At 37.1% G+C, this 20,740-nt stretch overlaps 1 protein-coding gene across 2 annotated transcripts in view; it reads right to left on the bottom strand.

Moving 5' to 3' along the window:
- SEC23A (Sec23 homolog A (S. cerevisiae)) overlaps nt 1–20,740 on the bottom strand; it is a 57,053-nt gene that overhangs the window by 22,931 nt on the left and 13,382 nt on the right. For both annotated transcript variants that reach the window (XM_011965635.1, XM_011965636.1), the window contains exons 5-11: nt 16,561–16,719; nt 15,014–15,129; nt 11,890–12,013; nt 9,689–9,769; nt 8,115–8,204; nt 6,547–6,653; nt 413–566 (exon numbers count right to left, since the gene is read on the bottom strand). In XM_011965635.1, the coding sequence (XP_011821025.1) occupies nt 413–566; nt 6,547–6,653; nt 8,115–8,204; nt 9,689–9,769; nt 11,890–12,013; nt 15,014–15,129; nt 16,561–16,719 (831 nt within the window). The remainder of the gene's footprint in view (nt 1–412; nt 567–6,546; nt 6,654–8,114; nt 8,205–9,688; nt 9,770–11,889; nt 12,014–15,013; nt 15,130–16,560; nt 16,720–20,740) is intronic.

Below are 20,740 nucleotides of genomic sequence, written 5' to 3'. Positions count from 1 at the left end.
CCATTCCTGACCTAATTTCTTTTAAAAGATGCATATATAACAGTTCCATTAAAATGAAAGTAAAAAACTAAAGCCACAGCAATGAAGAAATATGTTAAAAAGCAATAAAAATTGTTACAATAATACAGAATTAAATTTGGAACTAACCTCATTCCAGCCAATAAGAATAGAAAAATAATAGGTTACTAAATTGTCACTCTTAATTTTTAAGGAAAAAAGGCAATCTAGTTTACTGGAAGAGATTACTGAATTCTACTATTCATTACTGTGCTACTGTCTCAGTAATTTGAATAGCAGTTTCTCATACAGTATTTCAGATACACTGTTAAGTACTTTGAAAGAGATTATGCAACAAACATTCACTATAAATGAAAGCATACAAATTTAGAAAAGTACAGTGTTTACTTCTTACCAGTCGAATGAGCTGTCTGTCCAGCCACCTAAGCACATCTGGACCTTCTTCTGTTTCTGCTCTATATATTGCTAGTCGGGCCATAAGAATGGCAGCTGCCTCCTGGTCAAAAGATGCAGCAATGTTTTGGATTTGAGTTTGAGCATCTGCCCAGCTAAAGACAATAAGAAAGCATAGAAATCCAGCTGAATTATTATATCCACAATGTCACAGTTGGCTACCATACAAATTTAAATTTAAAAGATAAAAGATACAGAAACTACTTCAATATTTCCTTTTTTTTTTTTTTTTTTTGAGACAGAATCTCGCTCTGTCACCCAGGCTGTAGTGCAATGGTGCGATCTTGGCTCACTGCAACATCGCCTATTGGGGTCAAGCAATTCTCCTCCTTCAACTTCCCAAGTAGCTTGGATTACAGCGCCTGCCACCAATTCCAGTTAATTTTTTGTATTTTTAGTGAGGCAGGAAATTAAACAAATAAAGAAAAATAAAATTAAAAAGAGAAGGAAACAAGCTTCAGTTGTTAGGCTAACTCATCCCAAAGGCAGTAACGGGCAAAGCCCAGACCCAGGCAAAGTATCAACAACATTATCCAAGAAGCCAGGGCTCAAAGGAATGTGCTCTGGAGACTCTCCCAGCACTCCCTCAAATACAGGGAGAAGAGAAACAAATTTTCCTCTCTCTTATGATGTGAGTAAACCTGAGTTTACAGATTCCTGTTTTCTATAACTAGCAACTTCAAGTAGTCTGTTTTATCTGAGCAACACAGCAAAGGTCACGAGACATGCCTGAGTGGGCCTGGATTGCAACCATCTAGGCGCCATAGCAAAGGTTATGAGATAAGCCTGTGCAAGGATCTCGAGCAAAGCTACATAACAGCCATCCAGGCTACATAGCAAGAGTCACTCATAAGCCTGCATTATGAACCTGTCACAGTTTAATTAACTGCCTTTGTTCTGCCTCTGTACATGAGCTTTCACGCCACTACACTTCACGCCACTATAAGCTTGTTTCAAACTAGTCAACCCCGTTTCAAAAGTGTGTATATAAGCCAAGCCCTGCCTTTGCTTGGGGCCCAGTCCTCGGATGTTAATCCACTGGGTCTAAGTGCACTCAATAAAATCCTCCTGTTCTACCTACTGGTCTCTCCAGTCTCCTGATTCCCACGATATTAGTAGAGAGGGGGTTTCGCCATGTTCATCAGTTTAGTCTTGAGCTCCAGACCTCAAGTGATCCGCCTACCTAGGCCTCCCAAAGTGCTGGAATAACAGGCGTGAGCCACCACGCCCAGCCTACTTTGATATTTCAAAATTCCAATATTACTTAAACAAATTAGCTTTTTTTTTTTTGGAGACAGAGTCTTGCTCTGTCACCCAGGCTAGAGTGCAGTGGAGGGATCTCAGCTCACTGCAGCCTCTGCCTCCTGGGTTCAAGCAATTCTCATGCCTCAGTCTACAGAGTAGTGACTACACACTCTGGCTAACTTTTTTGTATTTAGTAGAGACAGGGTGTCACCATGTTGCCCAGGCTGGTCTTGCACTTCTGAGCTCAGGCAATCTACCCACCTGAACCTCCCAAAGTGCTGGGATTACAGGTGTGAGCCACTGCATCAGGCTCAAACTAGCATTTTTTTAAATCACTAATAGCAGGTTTAGTATAGCATTTATTGTTTTTCAGAAAAATATAACCAAACCTAAAGAAATCTTCCAAAGTAACTGTAAAGGCAGCTCTCCAACCACATTCCTTAAAACATTAAGATTTTTTACTACTCCAGTCGGCATGGTGGCACATATCTATAGTCCCAGTTATTCAGGAAGCTAAGGTGGGAGAATCACTTAAGCCCAGAAGTTTGAGTTCAGCCTGAGAAACAGCAAGACCCTATCTCTAGGCTGGTTGCAGTGGTTCACGCCTGTAATCGCAATACTTTGGGAGGCTGAGGCAGGCAGATTGCTTGAGCTCAGGAGTTCAAGATCAGCCTCGGCAACATGGTGAAACTCTGTCTCTACTAAAAATACAAAAATTAGCCAGGCATGGTGGCACATGCCTGTAATCCCAGCTACTCTGAAGACGAGAATTGCCTTACCCTGGGAAGCAGAGGCTGCAGCAAGCCGAGATGGCACCACTGCACTCCACCTTGGGTGACAGTGCAAAACTGTCTCAAAAAAAGAAAAACTTTAAAGACATAAAATAAGGAAGTTTAAAAAAAAAAACAGAGATTTTTTTAAGAGACAAGGTCTCACTCTATCACCCAAGTTGGAATGCAGTAGCATGATCATGGTTCCAGTGGCACAATCATGATTCACCTCAAACTACTGGGCTCCAGCAATCCTCGCACCTCCGCCTTCTGAGTAGCAGGACTACAGGCACAGACCACCATACCCAGCTAATTTAAAATCATTTTTTTAGAGATGAAGGTCTCATTATGTTGCCCAGGCTAGTCTCCAACTCCTGGACTCAAGTGATCTTCCTGCCTCAGCCGTCCCAAAGCACTGAGATTACAGGCATGAGTCACCACACTTGGCCAATAAAAGATTTTTACGAGTAAAAATAATTGCATATATGTGTGTCCCCACACATAGATATGTAAGTCCCTATATCCAACTTTAAAATTTCATTTAATTTTTTTAATTAAATTTTTAAAAATCATTTTGTATTTAAATATAGAAATACAACTATACAAAAATAAAGGTTTTCTCTCAACCTAAGTAATTCTTGTTTATTCCACTGGAAAATGAATTGTCAGAAGTTTCTCATTGGCCTTTCAATCATTAGTGATAAAAATCAAGTAATTAAAATTACTTTGTATTCTTTTATTTCCATGTTAATACACTGCCTAAAACCAATGAAAAGTTAACAAGTAAAAATTTCAGTCTAAGGGAATAATTTGATATTACACATAAAATAGCAGCAATTTATTAAATCCAAATGCTGTATAAATCCAATCAAGTCAAACTGATCCTGGGTAGACTCAGCAATACATTTTATGTTTGTTTGTTTAATATTTCAGATATAGTGACTGGCCAGACATACTTACAGACTTCTTGAAAATAAATGCTGAACCACTTTTACATATAAGAGTGATCCCAAGGGAATTCAGGCAGTAGCATGTTTAAAATTCTTCTCCCTTCTTTCTGTATTTTTAATTTTCTTTCAATAAGCAAATAATTATTAAATGTTTCCCAGATGGTTGAAACGTGTGAATTATCTCAGTGTAGTAAACAGTAAGAAGCAAAAAAGAATGAGAATGTGTGAAAGAAGACATTGGTAATTTTGAAAGTTATGTTTTAATGCAATTTAAAGACTTCATGATTATACTAATAGTTTGGTTTAGTGTTTTATTAATTATTTTAATTTTAATTTTAAAAATCAAAGAATTAAAAACAACACTGTTTGAATCAGTACTTTCCAAACTTGAATGACCATATTTATTTGCTTTGAACTATGAAGGTGTTTTTTTTTATTCTGAAAATATAATGGCGCAATAGAGGAAATACATTCCAAGTGAACACCTGCAAATTTACTACTTATTATTTGTTTAGACATAAATTAAAAGGTATGTTCTTAAAGTCAAGTTTAAAGGGCTTCTTGACATTATAAAAATCGGTATTCTACATTTCCCATATCCCTTCACTGTGATTCTTACAACTAGTTTAAACCAAAATTCCTAGATCAAAGTTATTTTCTATATGAAAAATAGAGTAACTTTGTCTTCTCAGGAGCCTTTATTTTCATATGGCTTATTCACTTAACCAAAACACTTGTCTAGGCCCCGACAGTCATAATCCTAGTTTAAAAAAAAAAAAAAAACACAACTACAACAAAAAAAAACAAGATGCTCTGATCATTGGAAATGGTTGGGATAAGTTAACTTGAAAAGATGGATGCTTTTGGTAAGACAATGCTATAAATGGCACCATAACAAACATATCTCTCTACAAATAGCCTCATAAATTCTGTGCAAACTGAAAATATATAAGCCCATGATATTTCTCACAGATAGCACCCTGTCTCTTGAAAGAGTAATCTAACCTTTTAAAACTTTTCATTTTAAAAATATTTCAAACATAAAGACAGTAAGAAGAGTGGAATAAACTGCTATATATCCATCACCTAGATTGATCAATTGTTAGCATTATAACACATCTGCATTATCATTCTTTCTCTCCATTTATATATACATTTTTTGCTGAACTCTTCTAGATTAAGTTGGAGACATTATGACCTCTGCCCGAAATACTTTAGTGTCTATCTCCTAAGAACAAAAAATTATCTTATATAGCTCCAATTATTAAATTGGTGAAATCTAACACTGATATATTGTTATTATCATATAGAAAGAGACCATATTCATATTTCCGCAATTGTCTAATAATAGCTTCTAAAGCAAAATTTTTCCCTGACATCGCATTTTGTCCAGGATCACACATTGCCATTAGTGGTAATGTTTCTTTAGTATCCTTTAATCTGGATCAGTTGCTCAGACTTTGTCTTCTAAGACATTTTTGAGTAGTATAAACCAGTGACTTTGTAAAATGTAAAAACTCCCTCATTTGGTATATCGTTGTTTCCTTAAGCAAATGTTCTGAATGTCAAATTTAATGTGTGCGCACACGTGTGTGTGTGCGTGCGCACACATGTTGAGAGGCATAAATAAACTGAGAAGTTTGCCAGGAATCAGTACTTCCGAGTTCCTTATCTGAAATCTGAACAAATCTAAGGGAAGGTTCAGTTGACATTTTTTCTTCAAATGAATAATGTATCCCCGTGACATTGTTCCAGGACGTGAAGTCAAAGCAAGGTAACAGAACAGGACAGTCAATCTATGTACAACCCTGTGCTAAGTAATAGATCATCCAATACAACTAATATTCAGTTCAAATGTTGTGTTCATGTCCATCACTCATCAAAAGTCTTAAGATTTTCAAGAATGAAGCTAGAGTTTAAGTACAGTTAATGAAAATGAGAGCTACAAATGCCTTCCTTGTCCATTGTCTAGACCATGACTAAACTGGGTAAGTTTACTGATCAATACTTTCCCTATCCAGACAACCAAGTTCAAGACAAATAGAAATAAAGACCAAAGCCTGTTCATTTCTAGATTCACCTCATCTAAAAATCTCTTCCTAACTAAACTCATTCCACAATTATTTTCCTTTTGTTTTATACACAAATATATAGAGATACCAAACTAGCAGCGAAATAATTTATTCCTGATTCTTAATAAAAAGAAGCGTACTAAATTCAATTAAATTTGTTGTCTCTGCAAATCCTGGGCAAAGATGTTACACAAAATACTACCCTATAATTGAATCTGTTAGGTACAGACTTTACCTTTTGTGGTCTCAACAAGTGCTAGTCAAAGTGTGGTATGTGAACCAGTGCCACGAAGTCAATAGAGGAACTGACAATAAATATTTAGAAACTGAGCAACTTCACAAAATAATCTTGTATCTTATTAATCTAATAACATAAAACAGGGAGTTTGTTTTAAATCACTTTTTAAAATTTCATTTTTCTAGTAATTCATTTTTATTGTATTTAATAAAAGCATCTGTACCCGAAGGATTAGGGAAAAAACCACAACTGGCCCTTTACCACAGACAGTGTGAGGACTACTCTATACCACACCGTCATATAGCAGGAGGCTAAGTATGTTCACGGCTTCTGCATTCATACTCTCCCACAACAGAACCTACTCCACAAGGCAGAAGCTGAGTAATGGCTTAACAGATGAATTAAATGACTAATAAAACTTGAAAAAAATAGCTAAGAATTTTTATCACTAGTTGAAAAGTAATGTGATTAATTAATGTGCTGTCATATATATAATGGATTATATATATTATTATTGACTATTATAGGTAAATGTTTGATTCTTCTCCTCTCACAGGAATGAGGTAAATAATATTTTGAAGGGTGTGTCTTAGAAGTACTTTTTAAAATTGCTCTTACAGTTCTCTTAGTAATGAATATTGTAGCAAATAAGCTGGGTTAAAAAGAAATAAATAAAATACTATTAGTCACAAATATTCACTTGCTAGTCATGGATGTCACCCAAAATAGGAATCCACTTTGGAAACACAACCCAGATAGTTGTGATATGAAAATCAAATCTCTTAACAAATACAACTTACTTCCTAGCAATGGTGGTCACTCGGATGCGTCTCTGCCCACTTGAATGCTGATACTGAGTCACAAACTGGATTGCACCACGCCCTCCTTGAGGAATTGGAGCATTATGCTGTATAAATATAATGGAGTAAAACCTAAGCAAATTTTACTATGTTGTTGTCATATAATCACACGCTGCATGTCCTAGCACTAAAAATAATTCATTCTAAAATTGATTAGAAGGATACTTATTTCCAATGCATTCAAAACAATTATAATTTGTCACACAGAAGGGAGAAATTAATTTGGGAGAGGAGGAAAATACTCAAGAATGAGAGAAGTCAGTCCTGCTAGGAAATCAATTTTCAAGTAATATATAAGCAAGAGGGACATGAAAGAACAAAGAAAAGGGAGAGCACAAAGAAATTAAAAGACAAGACCTAGTTGAGGTCATTTAAGCCAAACTGCACAGTTTGGATATCCCTTATCCAAAATGCTTGGGTACTGAAATGTTTTGGATTTTATATTTTTTCAAACTTGGGAATATTTGCCTTATACCAATTGAACATCCCCAAATCCAAAAATCCAAAATCCAAAATGCTCTCCAATGAGCATTTTCTTTGAGTGTCATGCTAGCATTCACAAAGTTCCAGATTTTGAAACATTACAGATTTCAGATTTGAGATGTTCAACTTGTAACTGGATAAAGAGAAATTGAGCTAAGTCCTCGTCCCCTAGGTATAGAAGATGAAAGCAGAACTTTTAGGAACATAATCATATGATGAACAACCAACCAATGAAAGATTAATAATGAGAAGAAACTAATAGCAATATATAATAATTATCATCAGAAAGAAATACAAGTAGTCAATAGGAAAACTTTATTCATGCCTTCTGACAAGACATTCTTGCTTTGTTTTTGTGTGTCATTTTGTTTTGCTTTTGTCAATAAGAGTCAATATATTTCTTATAAATTTTAATGTTTAAAAAAAAACTATTGCACCTGCCTTAGGAAAGCCGATTGTTAATATTTTATGGTTCATTTTATGCCTAAAAACTATTAATAAATAAGTCAGTAATTTATATTATTCTTCAATGTGATTAACTAGCTCCTGTGGCAGAAAAAAAAAAATCTTCCCAAATATGATTACTTTCCAAACTTTTTCTATGGATTTTCACATATGAGACCTTCTTGTAGGAAGACTCATGTATCATATACACTTTGTGACAACTAGAAAAAGCTAGACATCTAATTGCAAAAATGCATAAGTAGAAGGAAATTTTAAGTAACTGCATTTATCCTTCAAGTTTATATTCAAAAAGAAAGAAAGAAAGAAAACAGACTAAAAGTTGGGCTATCCAAGGTTTGGCGTTCGTAGGTTTCCCTGCATTTCTATTACAATATGTCCTCTCACCAAGGAGTTTAGCCTTGAAAAATAAAAATAAAAATAAAAAACAAATATAAATTCCAATACAGAAAATAAATTTTGGGTTATATCTACTATAGGAAAAAAATATATGAACTATTCATGGTCTAAAGTAAGTACTTATTCAAATGTACGTTTTGATATTCAGATGTAGAAAGTCATACCTGATTGACAACCTCAAAATATATGGCTAAGGTTGTAGTGGGACTAAGTCCACATATCTTCCACTGACATGTGCCACCTGTTCCTATCTCCTGTAAAATAAAATAAAGCATGTTTGAAAGTTAGAGACACAATTTATTAATTTTATATTAAGGTGAAAAAGGAAAAAGACCATAGGGAAAAAAAAGTCATGTTTCAAACTAATTCAACGATGTTAAGAGCTTAAAATATGTTAAGACTGTAAGTATATTATAAAATAAAGCATTTTTTACATAATAAAAACAAAATAATTTTTACATAATAAAAGTAAAATTCAAATTCTTGCTAAGTAAATTACAAAAGTATTAATATAAGTTCTTCATACTGTCGTCGTTAAAAACATATGCTATTTGGCCAGGCGCAGTGGCTCACACCTGTAATCCCAGCACTTTGGGAGGCTGAGGCAGGCGGATCACAAGGTCAGGAGATAGGGACCATCCTGGCTAACATGGTGAAACCTCATCTCTACCAAAAGCACAAAAAATTAGCTGGGCATGGTGGCAGACACCTGTAGTCCCAGCTACTCATAAAGCCGAGGCAGGAGAATGGCATGAACCCAGGAGGCGGAGCCTGCAAGTGAGCCGAGATGGCACCACTACACTCCAGCCTGGGCAACAGAGCGAGACTCCGTCTCAAAAAATAAATAAATAAAAAATAAAAGCATATGCTATTTAATGAAGTAATTGCAACTAACGTTATCCTTCTATCCAACTACTGGATGTGTATAAAGAGGAACTGATTTAATATATAATATATGCATTTACAAACACATGTTCTCTGGATGAGAATTGTTAAGCACTCTGATTCCCAAGAAAATGTCATAGATATAGATAGGCCTTTACCATGCAAACTGCTTATATATATTAATTTTTTAGCTTTGCCATTTTTAAAGTTGATTACCCACTTTGTATTATTTGTCCCATCATCCTCTCTACAGCTACATTTTACAGTGCATTATACTTCCATTAAATTGGATAAAAAGAACACAAAGAACTGAAATTCCAAATCTGGCTAATTTGGTTACTTTTTTGAAAATTCTGGTAACAAAAATCAATTTAGAGCTAATTTTGACTTTCAGAAGTCTCCAAATTTCCAAATCATTAGTTGTTTTTTTTTTTTTAGGTACACTGGGGCAAGACATAATTTAGGCATAAAAAATAGAAGACTGGTGACAGTACAAAAATTTTAATTAGGGGTAGATGGGAAAAGGGTATGCAGAAAGAGCAACCACGAATGGAGGTATACCAATGGAAGCTGAACTACATAAAACAACCAATATAAGAATTCTGAAAGGAATGCTATAGGCTGCCACCCCAAGTTTTTGTTGGTGCTATCCTGTGCATTCACTGTATCTTCTTTTTTTCTTTTTTGGCGGGGATAATGGGTGGGGAACAGGGTCTCTCTCTGTTGCCTGGGTTGGTCTCTAACTCCTGGGCTTAAGCAATCCTCCTGCCTCAGCCTCTCAAGTAGCTGGGATTACAGGTGCAAGCCACAGTTCCTGGCCCTATATTTTCTTTTTAGAATAAACACAACTTACATTTTCAGACACACAGGGTCCTTTAGAATTGAGCGACACACAGGGTCCAATAGCTCCTGAAATCTTTATTTCCCTTGAGGTCTGCAAAATAAGAATATAGCATATTCGGTTTCCTCAAAGGTAAGTTCAAATGTTCAACTACAGGTGTATAAGAATATAAGATACTCATCTATATTTAACACTCAAAGCCAATGAAAATATACTAACATGAAAAATAATCAATGAGCACTTCTATGCTCACTGCCAAATTAAAAATCTGGCACCGACCTAATTTTAATCTTCTATTTCCATTAGCACATAGGAGGTCTCCATTTGGGAACCTCATCCTGACTTCACACTCCTACCTACCCACCCAAAATTCACATATCCTAATCCAAAACCTTAGACACCCTATTCTATTTTTCCTCCCAGAGAAAATCTGTCACCAAGATTGGTCTCTACCCAGTCTCTCCTGCCACCAAAATTTAAGCTATCACAATACCTTCTATCTAAAAAAAAAAAATTAGAAAGCCTGCTTTTCTTACTTGTGATTCTTTTACTTGACATGCGCAGAATAGCACTGTCAGATGAATCTTACGCAAAATACCTAATATGACACATATGTCTGCACACTACAACCAGCTCCCACAAATTTAAGCTATTTCCCCTCATTCCAATACAAAGCATCTACACTCACTGGGCAGTTTTCTCAAACATACAATGCTGATTCTCACCTCTATGCCTCTCCTCACACCAGGTTCCTGAATAAAATGCATTATCCTCTAACATCTTTAAAAAAAAAAAAAAACTGTGGCCAGGCACGATAGCTCATGCCTGTAATTCCAACACTTTGAGAGGCTGAGGCGGGTGGATCACCTGAGGTCAGGAGTTCAAGACCAGCCTGACCAACATGGAGAAACCCCGTCTCTACTAAAAATACAAAATTAGCTGGGCATGGTGACACATGCCTGTAAATCCAGCTACTCAGGAGGCTGAGGAAGGAGAATCGCTTGAACCCAGGAGGCAGAGGTTGTGGTGAGCCGGAATCACGACACTGCACTCCATCCGGGCAACAAGAGCGAAACTCTGTCTCAAAAAAAAAAAAAAAACTATAAGTCACACTCCTCTAGAATAAATTGTATCCTATATATGTTCATTTTTCTTCTCTAAACCTTTATAGCGTTTTTATAATTATTACGTCATTCTATCACATGCACTGTTTTCTTTTCCTGCCTCTCTATCAAGAGAATGCTAAGTGTCTCTACAGCAAGACGTGTACCTTAGATATCCCTAGACATCTCTGTAATTTCCCACACAATGTTGGGCATATAGCAAGCATTCAATAAAACAAGTTTAATAAATATTTAATGAAAATTCAAAATTAATGTGCTTAGAATTAATTTAAAAAAATCAATTAGGATTAGAAGCACTTAGCCTTTGGGTATTTTAAATCCAAATTTGAAATAAATGATAGAATTATGTAATAACAACTAATCATAAAACAATTACTGATTATCCAAAGGTAAAAAACAGTTTCCTCTTAAGTTAGATAACAATTCCCATCATTAACCTGGCACTAACATAAATAGATTTGGCTCTACAAAAGATAAAACAGGCCAGACATGGTGGCTTATGCCTGTAATCTCAGCACTTTGGAAGGCTAAGACAGGCAGATCACCTGAGGTCAGGAGTTTGAACCAGCCTGGCCAACATGATGACACCACGTCTCTACTAAAAATACAAAAATTAGCCAGACACGGTGGCACACACCTGTAGTCCCAGCTACTCAGGAGGCTGAGGCTGGAGAATCACTTGAACCCAGGAGGCGGAGGCTGCAGTGAGACAAGATCATGCCACTGCACTCTAGCCTGGGCGACAGAGGAAGACTCTGTCTCAAGAAATAAAAAAAAAATAAAAAAAAAAAAAAAAGATAAAACATACTTTAAAGAGTTAAGCCCTATATAAAGAAAAAAATAAAAGTTAAAGAATTATTTTACCAATATTGTTCTACTTTTCTAACAATTGTTCAGAAATGCTCAAGTAAAGTCTCATACATTGAATGATGACACTCTTCTGGTGAAGAAAATCTCTAACTCAGGTTTAAATAAAAAATAACCACAATTTTGAAAGCAAATACTAAATTTGATTAATGACACTTTAGAATTATACTCTATAAGTTCTCTCTTGATAGCATATCACACATGCCAAGTTTTGGTTCTTACCTTTATTTCTAGTGTACCACCAAAGCCCATTTTAAACTGTCCATGCATGTCTTTGGTAAAGACTCTTTGAAAAGTTTGTTTGAATAAGGAAGTATTGAAAGAATCACCCATTACCATGTATCCTCTGCATGGAAAGAATAAAAAAAAAACACTTGACACAGTTACTGAGTCCGTGTGTTAAAATCGTAGAAGAAAATTACCTCTCAAGACTACCAATAAATTTTAAAGATATTTCCCAAAATGTGCTGTATTACTCATTTTTAATATTCAAATATATATGAGAATATCCTCACCCCACAAATAATCTCAATTCCAAGGATAACAGAGTGCCCTTAACAGTTGCATTTGTCCTTGGCAATTTTTAAAAAATTATTCTTTAAATAGGCAATATATCCATTATATTACAAAATTCAAAAGGTACAGAAGAGTATATAGTAACAAATGTTCTCCATATTGGTAAAGGTACCTGACAGTTTCCAGCATGCATTCTCTCTTTTTTTTTTTTCAGACAGGGTCTCACTCTGTCGCCCAGGCTGGAGTGCAGTGGCACAATCACGGCTCACTGCAGCCACAACCTCCTGGGCTCAAGCCATCCTCCTACCTCAGCCTCCCAAGTAGCTGGACTACAGGTTGCACCAACACGCCCAGCTAATTTTTTTGTTTTTTTGTAGAGATAGGGTTTTGCCATGTTGCCCAGGTTGGTCTTGAACTTCTAGGCTCAAACAATATGCTCACCTCGGGTTGCCAAGGTGCTGGGATTACAGGCATGAGCCACCCATCCGGCTCATTCTCACTCTTAAAAACGAGTATGTGTGTGTATGTACATGCATGTATTGCCTGTGTCACATGAAATATACATGTTATACCGAGCAAATGAGAATGGAAGAAAATTAAGAGAGTATTCTCACTTTATACACTTACTTTAAATTTTTTTCAATAAGCATATACCTACTTTTTTAATTTAAAAAATGTTTAATATTAACTTGAAAGTTAAAAACTATTTTGATACCATTCCTTCTCTAATAGATTGGCAAAAATCAGTTTGATGGCAACATATTATGTTGGCGAAGCTATGGAAAAACGGGCACTCTCATACACTTCTGCTGGGACTGCAAAATGGTACAACCCCAGTACAGAGCAACTTGATAATATCTAACAAAATTATATATGGATTTCCTCCTTAATCCAGCCACCCCCCTAACAGTAATCTATTTCAAAGATACTGTAACAAATGAGATATTACTTCACACCCACTTGGACAGATACCATCAAAAAGACAGACAATAGGCTGGGCACAGTGGCTCACACCTGTAATTCCAGCATTTGAGAAGCAGAGGCAGGAGGATCGAGCCCAGAAGTTCAAGACCAGCCTGGGCAACAAAGTGAGACCTCGTCTCCGCAAAACAAAAGTATTAACAATTAGTTAGGTGTGGTAGCATGTGCTTGTAGTCTCAGTTACTCAGGAGGCTGAGGTGCGAGGATTGCTTGAGCCCTGGAAATTGTGGCTGCAGTGAGTTATGATTGCACACTGCACTCCAGCCTGGGTAACAAAGACCCCATCTCAAAAAAATTAAAATACAGACAATAACAAGTGCTTACAAACATGTGGAGAAACTAGAATCCTCATACTTTGGTAATGGGAATTTAAGTTGGTACAGTCACTTGGGTAAACTGTTTGACAGTTCCTCAAAATGTTAAGGACGGACTACTACATGACACAACAATTCTGCTCCTAGATATATACGTAAGAGAAACAAAAACACAGTCTCCACACCAAAACTTGAACACAATGTTCAAAGGACCATTATTCACAGTAGCCAAAAAGTGGAAATGAAACGTTCATTAGCCGATGGATTCCTAAACAAAATGGGGTGTATCCATCAAATGGAATACTATTAAATGCACTTTGACCCCTTGTTCCCTTTTTACTCAGCAATAAAAATAAAATAAAATATTAGTACATTCTATAATATGGATGAACCTTGAAAACATTATGCTGAGTAGAAGAAACCAATCACAAAAGACCATTTGATTCATTTCTTTTTGAAACAGTCTCACTCTGTGGTCCAGGCTGGAGTGCAGTGGCACAATCTTCTTGGCTCACTGAAACCTCCACCTCTAGGTTCAAGTGATCCTCCTGCCTCAGCCTTCTGAGTAGCTGGGATTACAGGCAAGTGCCACCACGCCCGGCTAATTTTTGTGTTTTTTAGTAGAGATGGGGTTTTGCCATGTTGGCCAGGCTGGTCTTGAATTCCTGACCTCAGATAATCCTCCCACCTCAGCTTCTTAAAGTGCTAGGATTACAGTTGGGAGCCATGGCGCCCGGCTCTGATTCCTTTTTTTGTTTGTTTTTTGAGACGGAGTCTCACTCTATCGCCCAGGCTGGAATACAGTGGCATGATCTCGGCTCACTGCAACCTCTGCCAACCGGGTTCAAGCAATTCTCCTGCCTCAGCCTCCTGAGTAGCTGGGATTACAGGCGCCTGCCACTACGCCTGGCTAATTTTTGTATTTTTAGTAGAGACAGGGTTTCACCATCTTGGCCAGGCTGGTGTTGAACTCCTGACCTCATGATCTACTCGCCTCAGCCTCCCAAAGTGCTGGGAATACAAGCGTGAGCCACCGCATCCAGCCTCTGATTCCATTTTAAAAACTATCCAGAACAGGCAATTATCAGCTGTCTAAGGATGAGAGGGTGGTGAGAAGAGAAAGGAGGGAGTAATGGGAAGTAACTGCTAATGGGTACACAGTTTCTAGGGTAATGCAAATGTTCTAAACAAATTATGGTGATGGCTATGCATCCTGTAAATATACTAAAAGCATCAAATTGACATTTTAAATGGTAAGTTTATGTATGTGAATTTTATCTCAAAAAAGGTGTTAAAGTAATAAATCAAAATAATAACTTCAAAATATCAAAGTGAGCTTTAGAAACAGACCTTTATAACTCCATATTTTTTAAAAAATTTAAAAGTGTGCTTTACTGAAAGGAATATCAAAAACTACTAACAGATGTGTTGCCCTGAAGTACTGGGGAGATGCCATTTTTCCCTAAACGGTCATTATTGGTTTATATCAGTAAATGTCATCATTTGCTTATAATTACAAAAATTTAAATACATACCCAGTAAGGTTGGGACAGCATTTCATCTCCAGGAGACCTGTCTGATCTAATGCACATGCATAGATATCAATAACATGGCCAGTTGTAGCAGCTCGATTAGCCAATGCTTCAAAATGCTACAAAAGATTTTTTTAATTAAAATAATATACAAAATCATCCTATACATCTTTTTTCAATTAACAAATCAAAATGACCTAAGAAGGACTAAAAGAATAACTCATCATAATTTAAATTATGGTTTGCTATTTAACTTTCTGTAATGTTAATAAAATTATGTAACAACTTCTGTGAGTCTGACATTTTCACATTTTTTTTCCTTAAAAGCCACTCTTTCTAGATAAACCCCTAGGTGAAGCCAAATTTAAAGAAAGGCATCTTGCATATTTTGTTCTTCACACACAAACATAGTAGAAAAACAACAGGCCGGGCGCGGTGGCTCACACCTGTAATCCCAGCACTTTGGGAAGCCGAGGAGGGCGGATCACGAGGTCAGGAGATCGAGACCATCCTGGCTAACACAGTGAAATCCCATCTCTACTAAAAACACAAAAAATTACCCAGGCGTGGTGACAGGCACCTATAGTCCCAGCTACTCGGGAGGCTGAGGCAGGAGAATGGCATGAACCCAGGAGACGGAGCTTGCAGTGAGCAAAGACTGCACCACTGCACTCCAGCCTGAGTGACAGAGCAAGACTTTGTCTCAAAAAAAAAAAAAAGAAAGAAAGAAAAACAATGGAGAACTCTCTTTCCTGGCTAAATCCATACCCAAGTAACAAAAACATACAAAAGTAGAGAAAATACAAAAAGCAGTAAGATAAATGAATCTAAAACCTTTTTTGAAAGGTTTAGAAGCTGTAACCAAGAAAAATTCCAAGCTCATAAAGGAAATTAGTTGGCAAGAAAGAAAAGCATCCACTAACAGTGGCAAAAATTATGTCATAAATTACTTTTAAAACTATAATACTGATGATATCAAAAAATACATGATACAGCACAAACTAAACTAAAACTGAACTCTAGAGAATTAAAAAATTAAGAGATATTAGCATATAGAACCAATATAAGAGTGTCAAAAATCAACATTAGTGAAATGTACTTACACAAACCCAAAAAAACGGGAAGTTAGATGAACATAAAACAACTTACAAGAAAATGATGGACTATTTAATCTATGAACAATATTCATATCTGAAGGAAAAATCAAGGATTGTCTCTTGGAAATGAAAAACTGAAAAATGTAAAAACAACTTTTCCTAAACAGAAAGACATTCTTTAACATGAATATTTAAAAAGGCACAGAATGTTTCTCTCAGTAATAATTTTTAAGGAGATACCTACTGACACCTACTATGAAGTGTTTAAATATTTTGAACCAGAAAAAGTATAACAAGTTATCAAGAAAAAATGAGTATTTCTCCAATTCTGAATACCAGTTGTAGTATCAAACTGTATAATATCAATTTCTATCAAAAACTATTTGTATTCTTCTGCCAGCAAATGAATACCTGTTTTCTAATAAGGCAAAAAGATTTAAAAGTCAAAATTACCTTAGTTCCCTTTTTAACATATTTGGCATTGTCTTTGTCAATGTCGTGCCACGATCTTATAGGTGTCTTCAACTCATCTCCAACCACCATTCCAGGCCCCTGAGTAGCAGGACCGCCGATGAACATCATGATGCGAGCACCAGTGTTGGGAAAAGTACACTATTGAAAAAAAAAGTCCAGAGTTTAAAACAAAACATACGGATATACATTTCTGACAATTTTTTATATATTCCTTCTAAATAAGAAAAAAGCATATATTTTCTAAGAAATAAAATAATCAAATGTTTACAATGAAATTTAAAAACAAAGGTATCTGAACAACTTTCTTGTAAAATCCTATGGTAAATAGTAGTACATTCCTAATTCTAAACTAATCTATGAGCCTAATCCCTATAAACATGGATATTTCTCCTGCTTAACTCATCTTAGACTGGGAAGAGTAGAGAGAGAAGTAGAAGAGTGAACATATTTTGTTTTGTTTTGGGTTTTTAATTTTCTTTTTTTACTATTTTTTTTTTTTTTAGAGACGATCTCACTATGTTGCCAACACTGGACTTGAACTCCTGGGCTCAAGTGATCCTCCCACTTGAGCTGGAATGAGAAGTGCATGTCACTGCACCTGGCTCTTCTACTTTTTTGTTGGTGTTTTACTTTTGTTTTCGATGTTTAGAACATAAGTATAATCAAAAAAAAAAAAAGGCTGGGCGTGGTGGCTCACACTTGTAATCCCAGGACTTTGAGAGTCCGAGGCGGGTGGGTCACCTGAGGTCAGGAATTCAAGAACAGCCTGGTCAACATGGTGAAATCCCATCTCTACTAAAAATACAAAAAATTAGCCGGGCATGGTGGCAGATGCCTGTAGTCCCACCTACTCGAGAGGCTGAGGCAGGAGAATCACTTGAACCTGGGTGGCAGAGGTCACAGTAAGCCAAGATCATGCCGCTGCACTCCAGCCTGGGAAACAAGGTGAGACTCCGTCTCAAAAAAGAAAAAAAGAGGCTGGACATAGTGGCTCACGCCTGTAACCCCAGCACTTTAGGACGCTGAGGCGGGTGGATCACCTGAGGCCAAGAGTTTGAAACCAGTCTGGTCAACATGGTGAAATCCTGTCTCTACTAAAAATACAAAAATTAGCCAGGTGTGGTGGCACATGTCTGTAGTCCCGGCTACTCAGGAGGCTGAGGCAGGAGAATTGCTTGAACCCAGGAGGCGGAGGTTGCAGTGAGCCAAGATTGCACCACTGCACTCTAGCCTGGGCGATGGAGCAAGACTCCATCTCCAAAAAAAAAAAAGAAAGAGGCCCAAAGCAGTGGCTCACACCTGTAATCCCAGTACTTTGGGAGGCCAAAGCGGGTGGATCACAAGTTCAGGAGTTCAAAACCAGCCTGGCCAATATGTCTCTACTAGAAATACAAAAAAATTAACCGGGCATTGTGGCGGGTGCCTGTAATCCCAGCTACTTGGGAGACAGAGGCAGAGAATTGCTTGAACCCGGGAGATGGAGGTTGCAGTCAGCCAAGACTGTGCCGCTGCACTCTAGCCTGGGCGACAGAGTGAGACTGTCAAAAAAAGAAAGAGAAAGAGAGAGAGAGAAAGTACGTATGACTTACACTTCTAGCCCAAGTGAACGGATTGAATACCCCAATCTACTTCCACTTCCTCACAAGGTGTCAGTGAAATAAGAGAAAAGTTGTTGTTTTAGGCAGATCACTTGAGGCCAGGAGTTCAAGACCAGCCTGGCCAACATGGCAAAACCCTATCTCTACTAAAAAAAAATACAAAACTTAGCCGGGTATGGTAGTGCACACTTGTAATCCCAGCTTCTCGGGAGGCTGAGGCAAGAGAATTGCTTGAACCCAGGAGGTGGAGGTTGCAGTGAGGCAAGATCACACCACTGTACTCCAGCCAGGAAGACAGAGTGAGACTCTGTCTAGAATAAAATAAAGTAAAATAAAAAATAAATAAATAGGCCAGACACCGTGGCTCATGCCTCTAATCTCAACACTTTTGGGGGTCAAGGTGGGAGAATCACTTTAGCCCAGGAGTTCAAGATCAGCCTGAGCAACAAAAGGAGACCTGGTCTCTAAAATAATAATAATAACAAAATTAGTTGGGTATGATGGGACATGCCTATAGTCCCAGCTTCTCAGGAGGCTGAGGTGGGAGGATTGGTTAAGCCAAGGAGTTCGACACTGCAGTGAACCATGATCATGCCACTGCACTCCAGAGCCCAGGCAACAGAACTAGACTCTGTCTCAAAAAAAAAAAAACAAAAAGTACATAAAATTTAAAGATAGGAAATCATGGAAGCAGTAGACCAGAAATTTTGAGGAATTCCAACAACAGATTGTACTGGATTATCAAAAGAATCAACAAAACGTATCACAGATATCAAAAGTAAGCCAGATCTTCCCCAAGGAGGATGCCCAAAAAGCTCCATATTTGGAGTCAAAAAATACAAAAAGCAGTCATAAACCAAAGAAGAAACAGTGTTTATCTGTACCTCCAGAGATAGCAGCTGATGACAGATTCTGCCATCAGCAATTCCTAAGAACCACTCTCTGTAGAAAGTAGGCCATCTGCCTGGAGAAGGGTCTTTGCATGAAAATAAGAGGCCGAGAGATACAGAACCAAGCACATATTACAATGGATATCACAACAAACATGACAACTCTCAAAAGTTTCTGGAATTAAAAGCATTAAGAAAAATTTTAAAACCTCAATGGATGGGCCAAAAAGCACGTCTGAAAACTGAGTTAGATATATGCAAAACCAAAGCTAAGGAAATCTCATATAAATAGGAGCAAAGAAAGATATGAGGAAAAAAATAAATATATAAAGAAATATAGAGCTCCAGCATCAATGTAATGAATATAGAATAGAAAAAGAGAAACAAATTAAGCTGAAGAATGACAACAGTCTCTAGAATGAAAGGGTCTACCAAAACCAAACATAAAGAAAGAAAAAAATCAAACCTAAATACAGCCTAACAAAATTTCGGAACTCCAAAATTAAAGAGAACATTCTAAAAATGTCTAGTGAAAAAATAAGCTTTCCTAAAAAAAGAACAAGAATGAGACTACATCCAATTATCATCAATAAACTGTATGTCTATGTCAGAACACTAGAGAGGAATGACTTAGATTTCCAAGTGAAGATTATTTTGAAAGTAGAATTCTATAGCCACCCAAAATACCAATGAAATGAGAGGACCATTTTTTTTTAATGTTTGCATATGGAAGAACTCAGAATATTTATAAGAAACAAAAGACCAACTGGGTATGATTCAAAAGAAGTGACAGGATCCAGAAAAAAATGTAAAAGATACCCTGCAACTTTTATATATGAAAGTATCCTTCCCTGTGCATAATCGCTCTACTTTATTCCACAATTAATATTTGTATTGTCATATTAGAAATGCTATTTTATCTCTAATTTCTATAAGCAGTTATTGGACAAAATAGAGTACATTTTTTAACCTACACTACAGCTTCAGAAGACAATGTAAATGATATAAACTTCATGATAATTTTTTTTTTTTTTTGGAGACAGAGTCTTGCTCTGTTGCCCAGGCTGGAGTGCAGTGGCGCCATCTCAGCTCACTGCAAGCTCCACCTCCTGGGTTCACACCATTCTCCTGCCTCAGCCTTCCCAGTAGCTGGGACTACAGGCGCCCGCCACCACACCCGGCTAATTTTTTTGTATTTTTAGTAGAGACAGGGTTTCACCATGTTAGCCAGGATGGTCTCGATCTCCCGACCTCGTGATCCGCCCGTCTCGGCTTCCCAAAGTGCTAGGATTACAGGCGTGAGCCATCGCGCCCGGCCTTTCCTGATAATTTTTAAAGTCACATGTTTAGCCCGGCACAGTGGCTCACACCTGTAATCCCAGCACTTTGGGAGGCTGAGGTGGACAGATCATCTGAGGTCAGGAGTTCGAGACCAGCCTGGATAACATGGTGAAACCCTGTCTCTACTAAAAATACAAAAAAAGTAGCTGGGTGTGGTGGTGGGTGCCTATAATCCCAGTTACTTGGGAGGCTGAGGCAGGAGAATCGTTTAAACCCAGGAGGCAGAGGTTGCAGTGAGCTGAGACTGCGCCACTGCACTCCAGCCTGGGCAACGAGAGCGAAACTCCACCTAAAAAAATAAATAAATAAATAAATAAATAAATAAATAAA

The sequence above is a fragment of the Mandrillus leucophaeus genome, unplaced genomic scaffold, assembly GCF_000951045.1.
Source record: "Mandrillus leucophaeus isolate KB7577 unplaced genomic scaffold, Mleu.le_1.0 Scaffold730, whole genome shotgun sequence".
Lineage (NCBI taxonomy): Eukaryota > Metazoa > Chordata > Mammalia > Primates > Cercopithecidae > Mandrillus > Mandrillus leucophaeus.
This window is presented reverse-complemented; position numbering and strand designations above follow the sequence as displayed.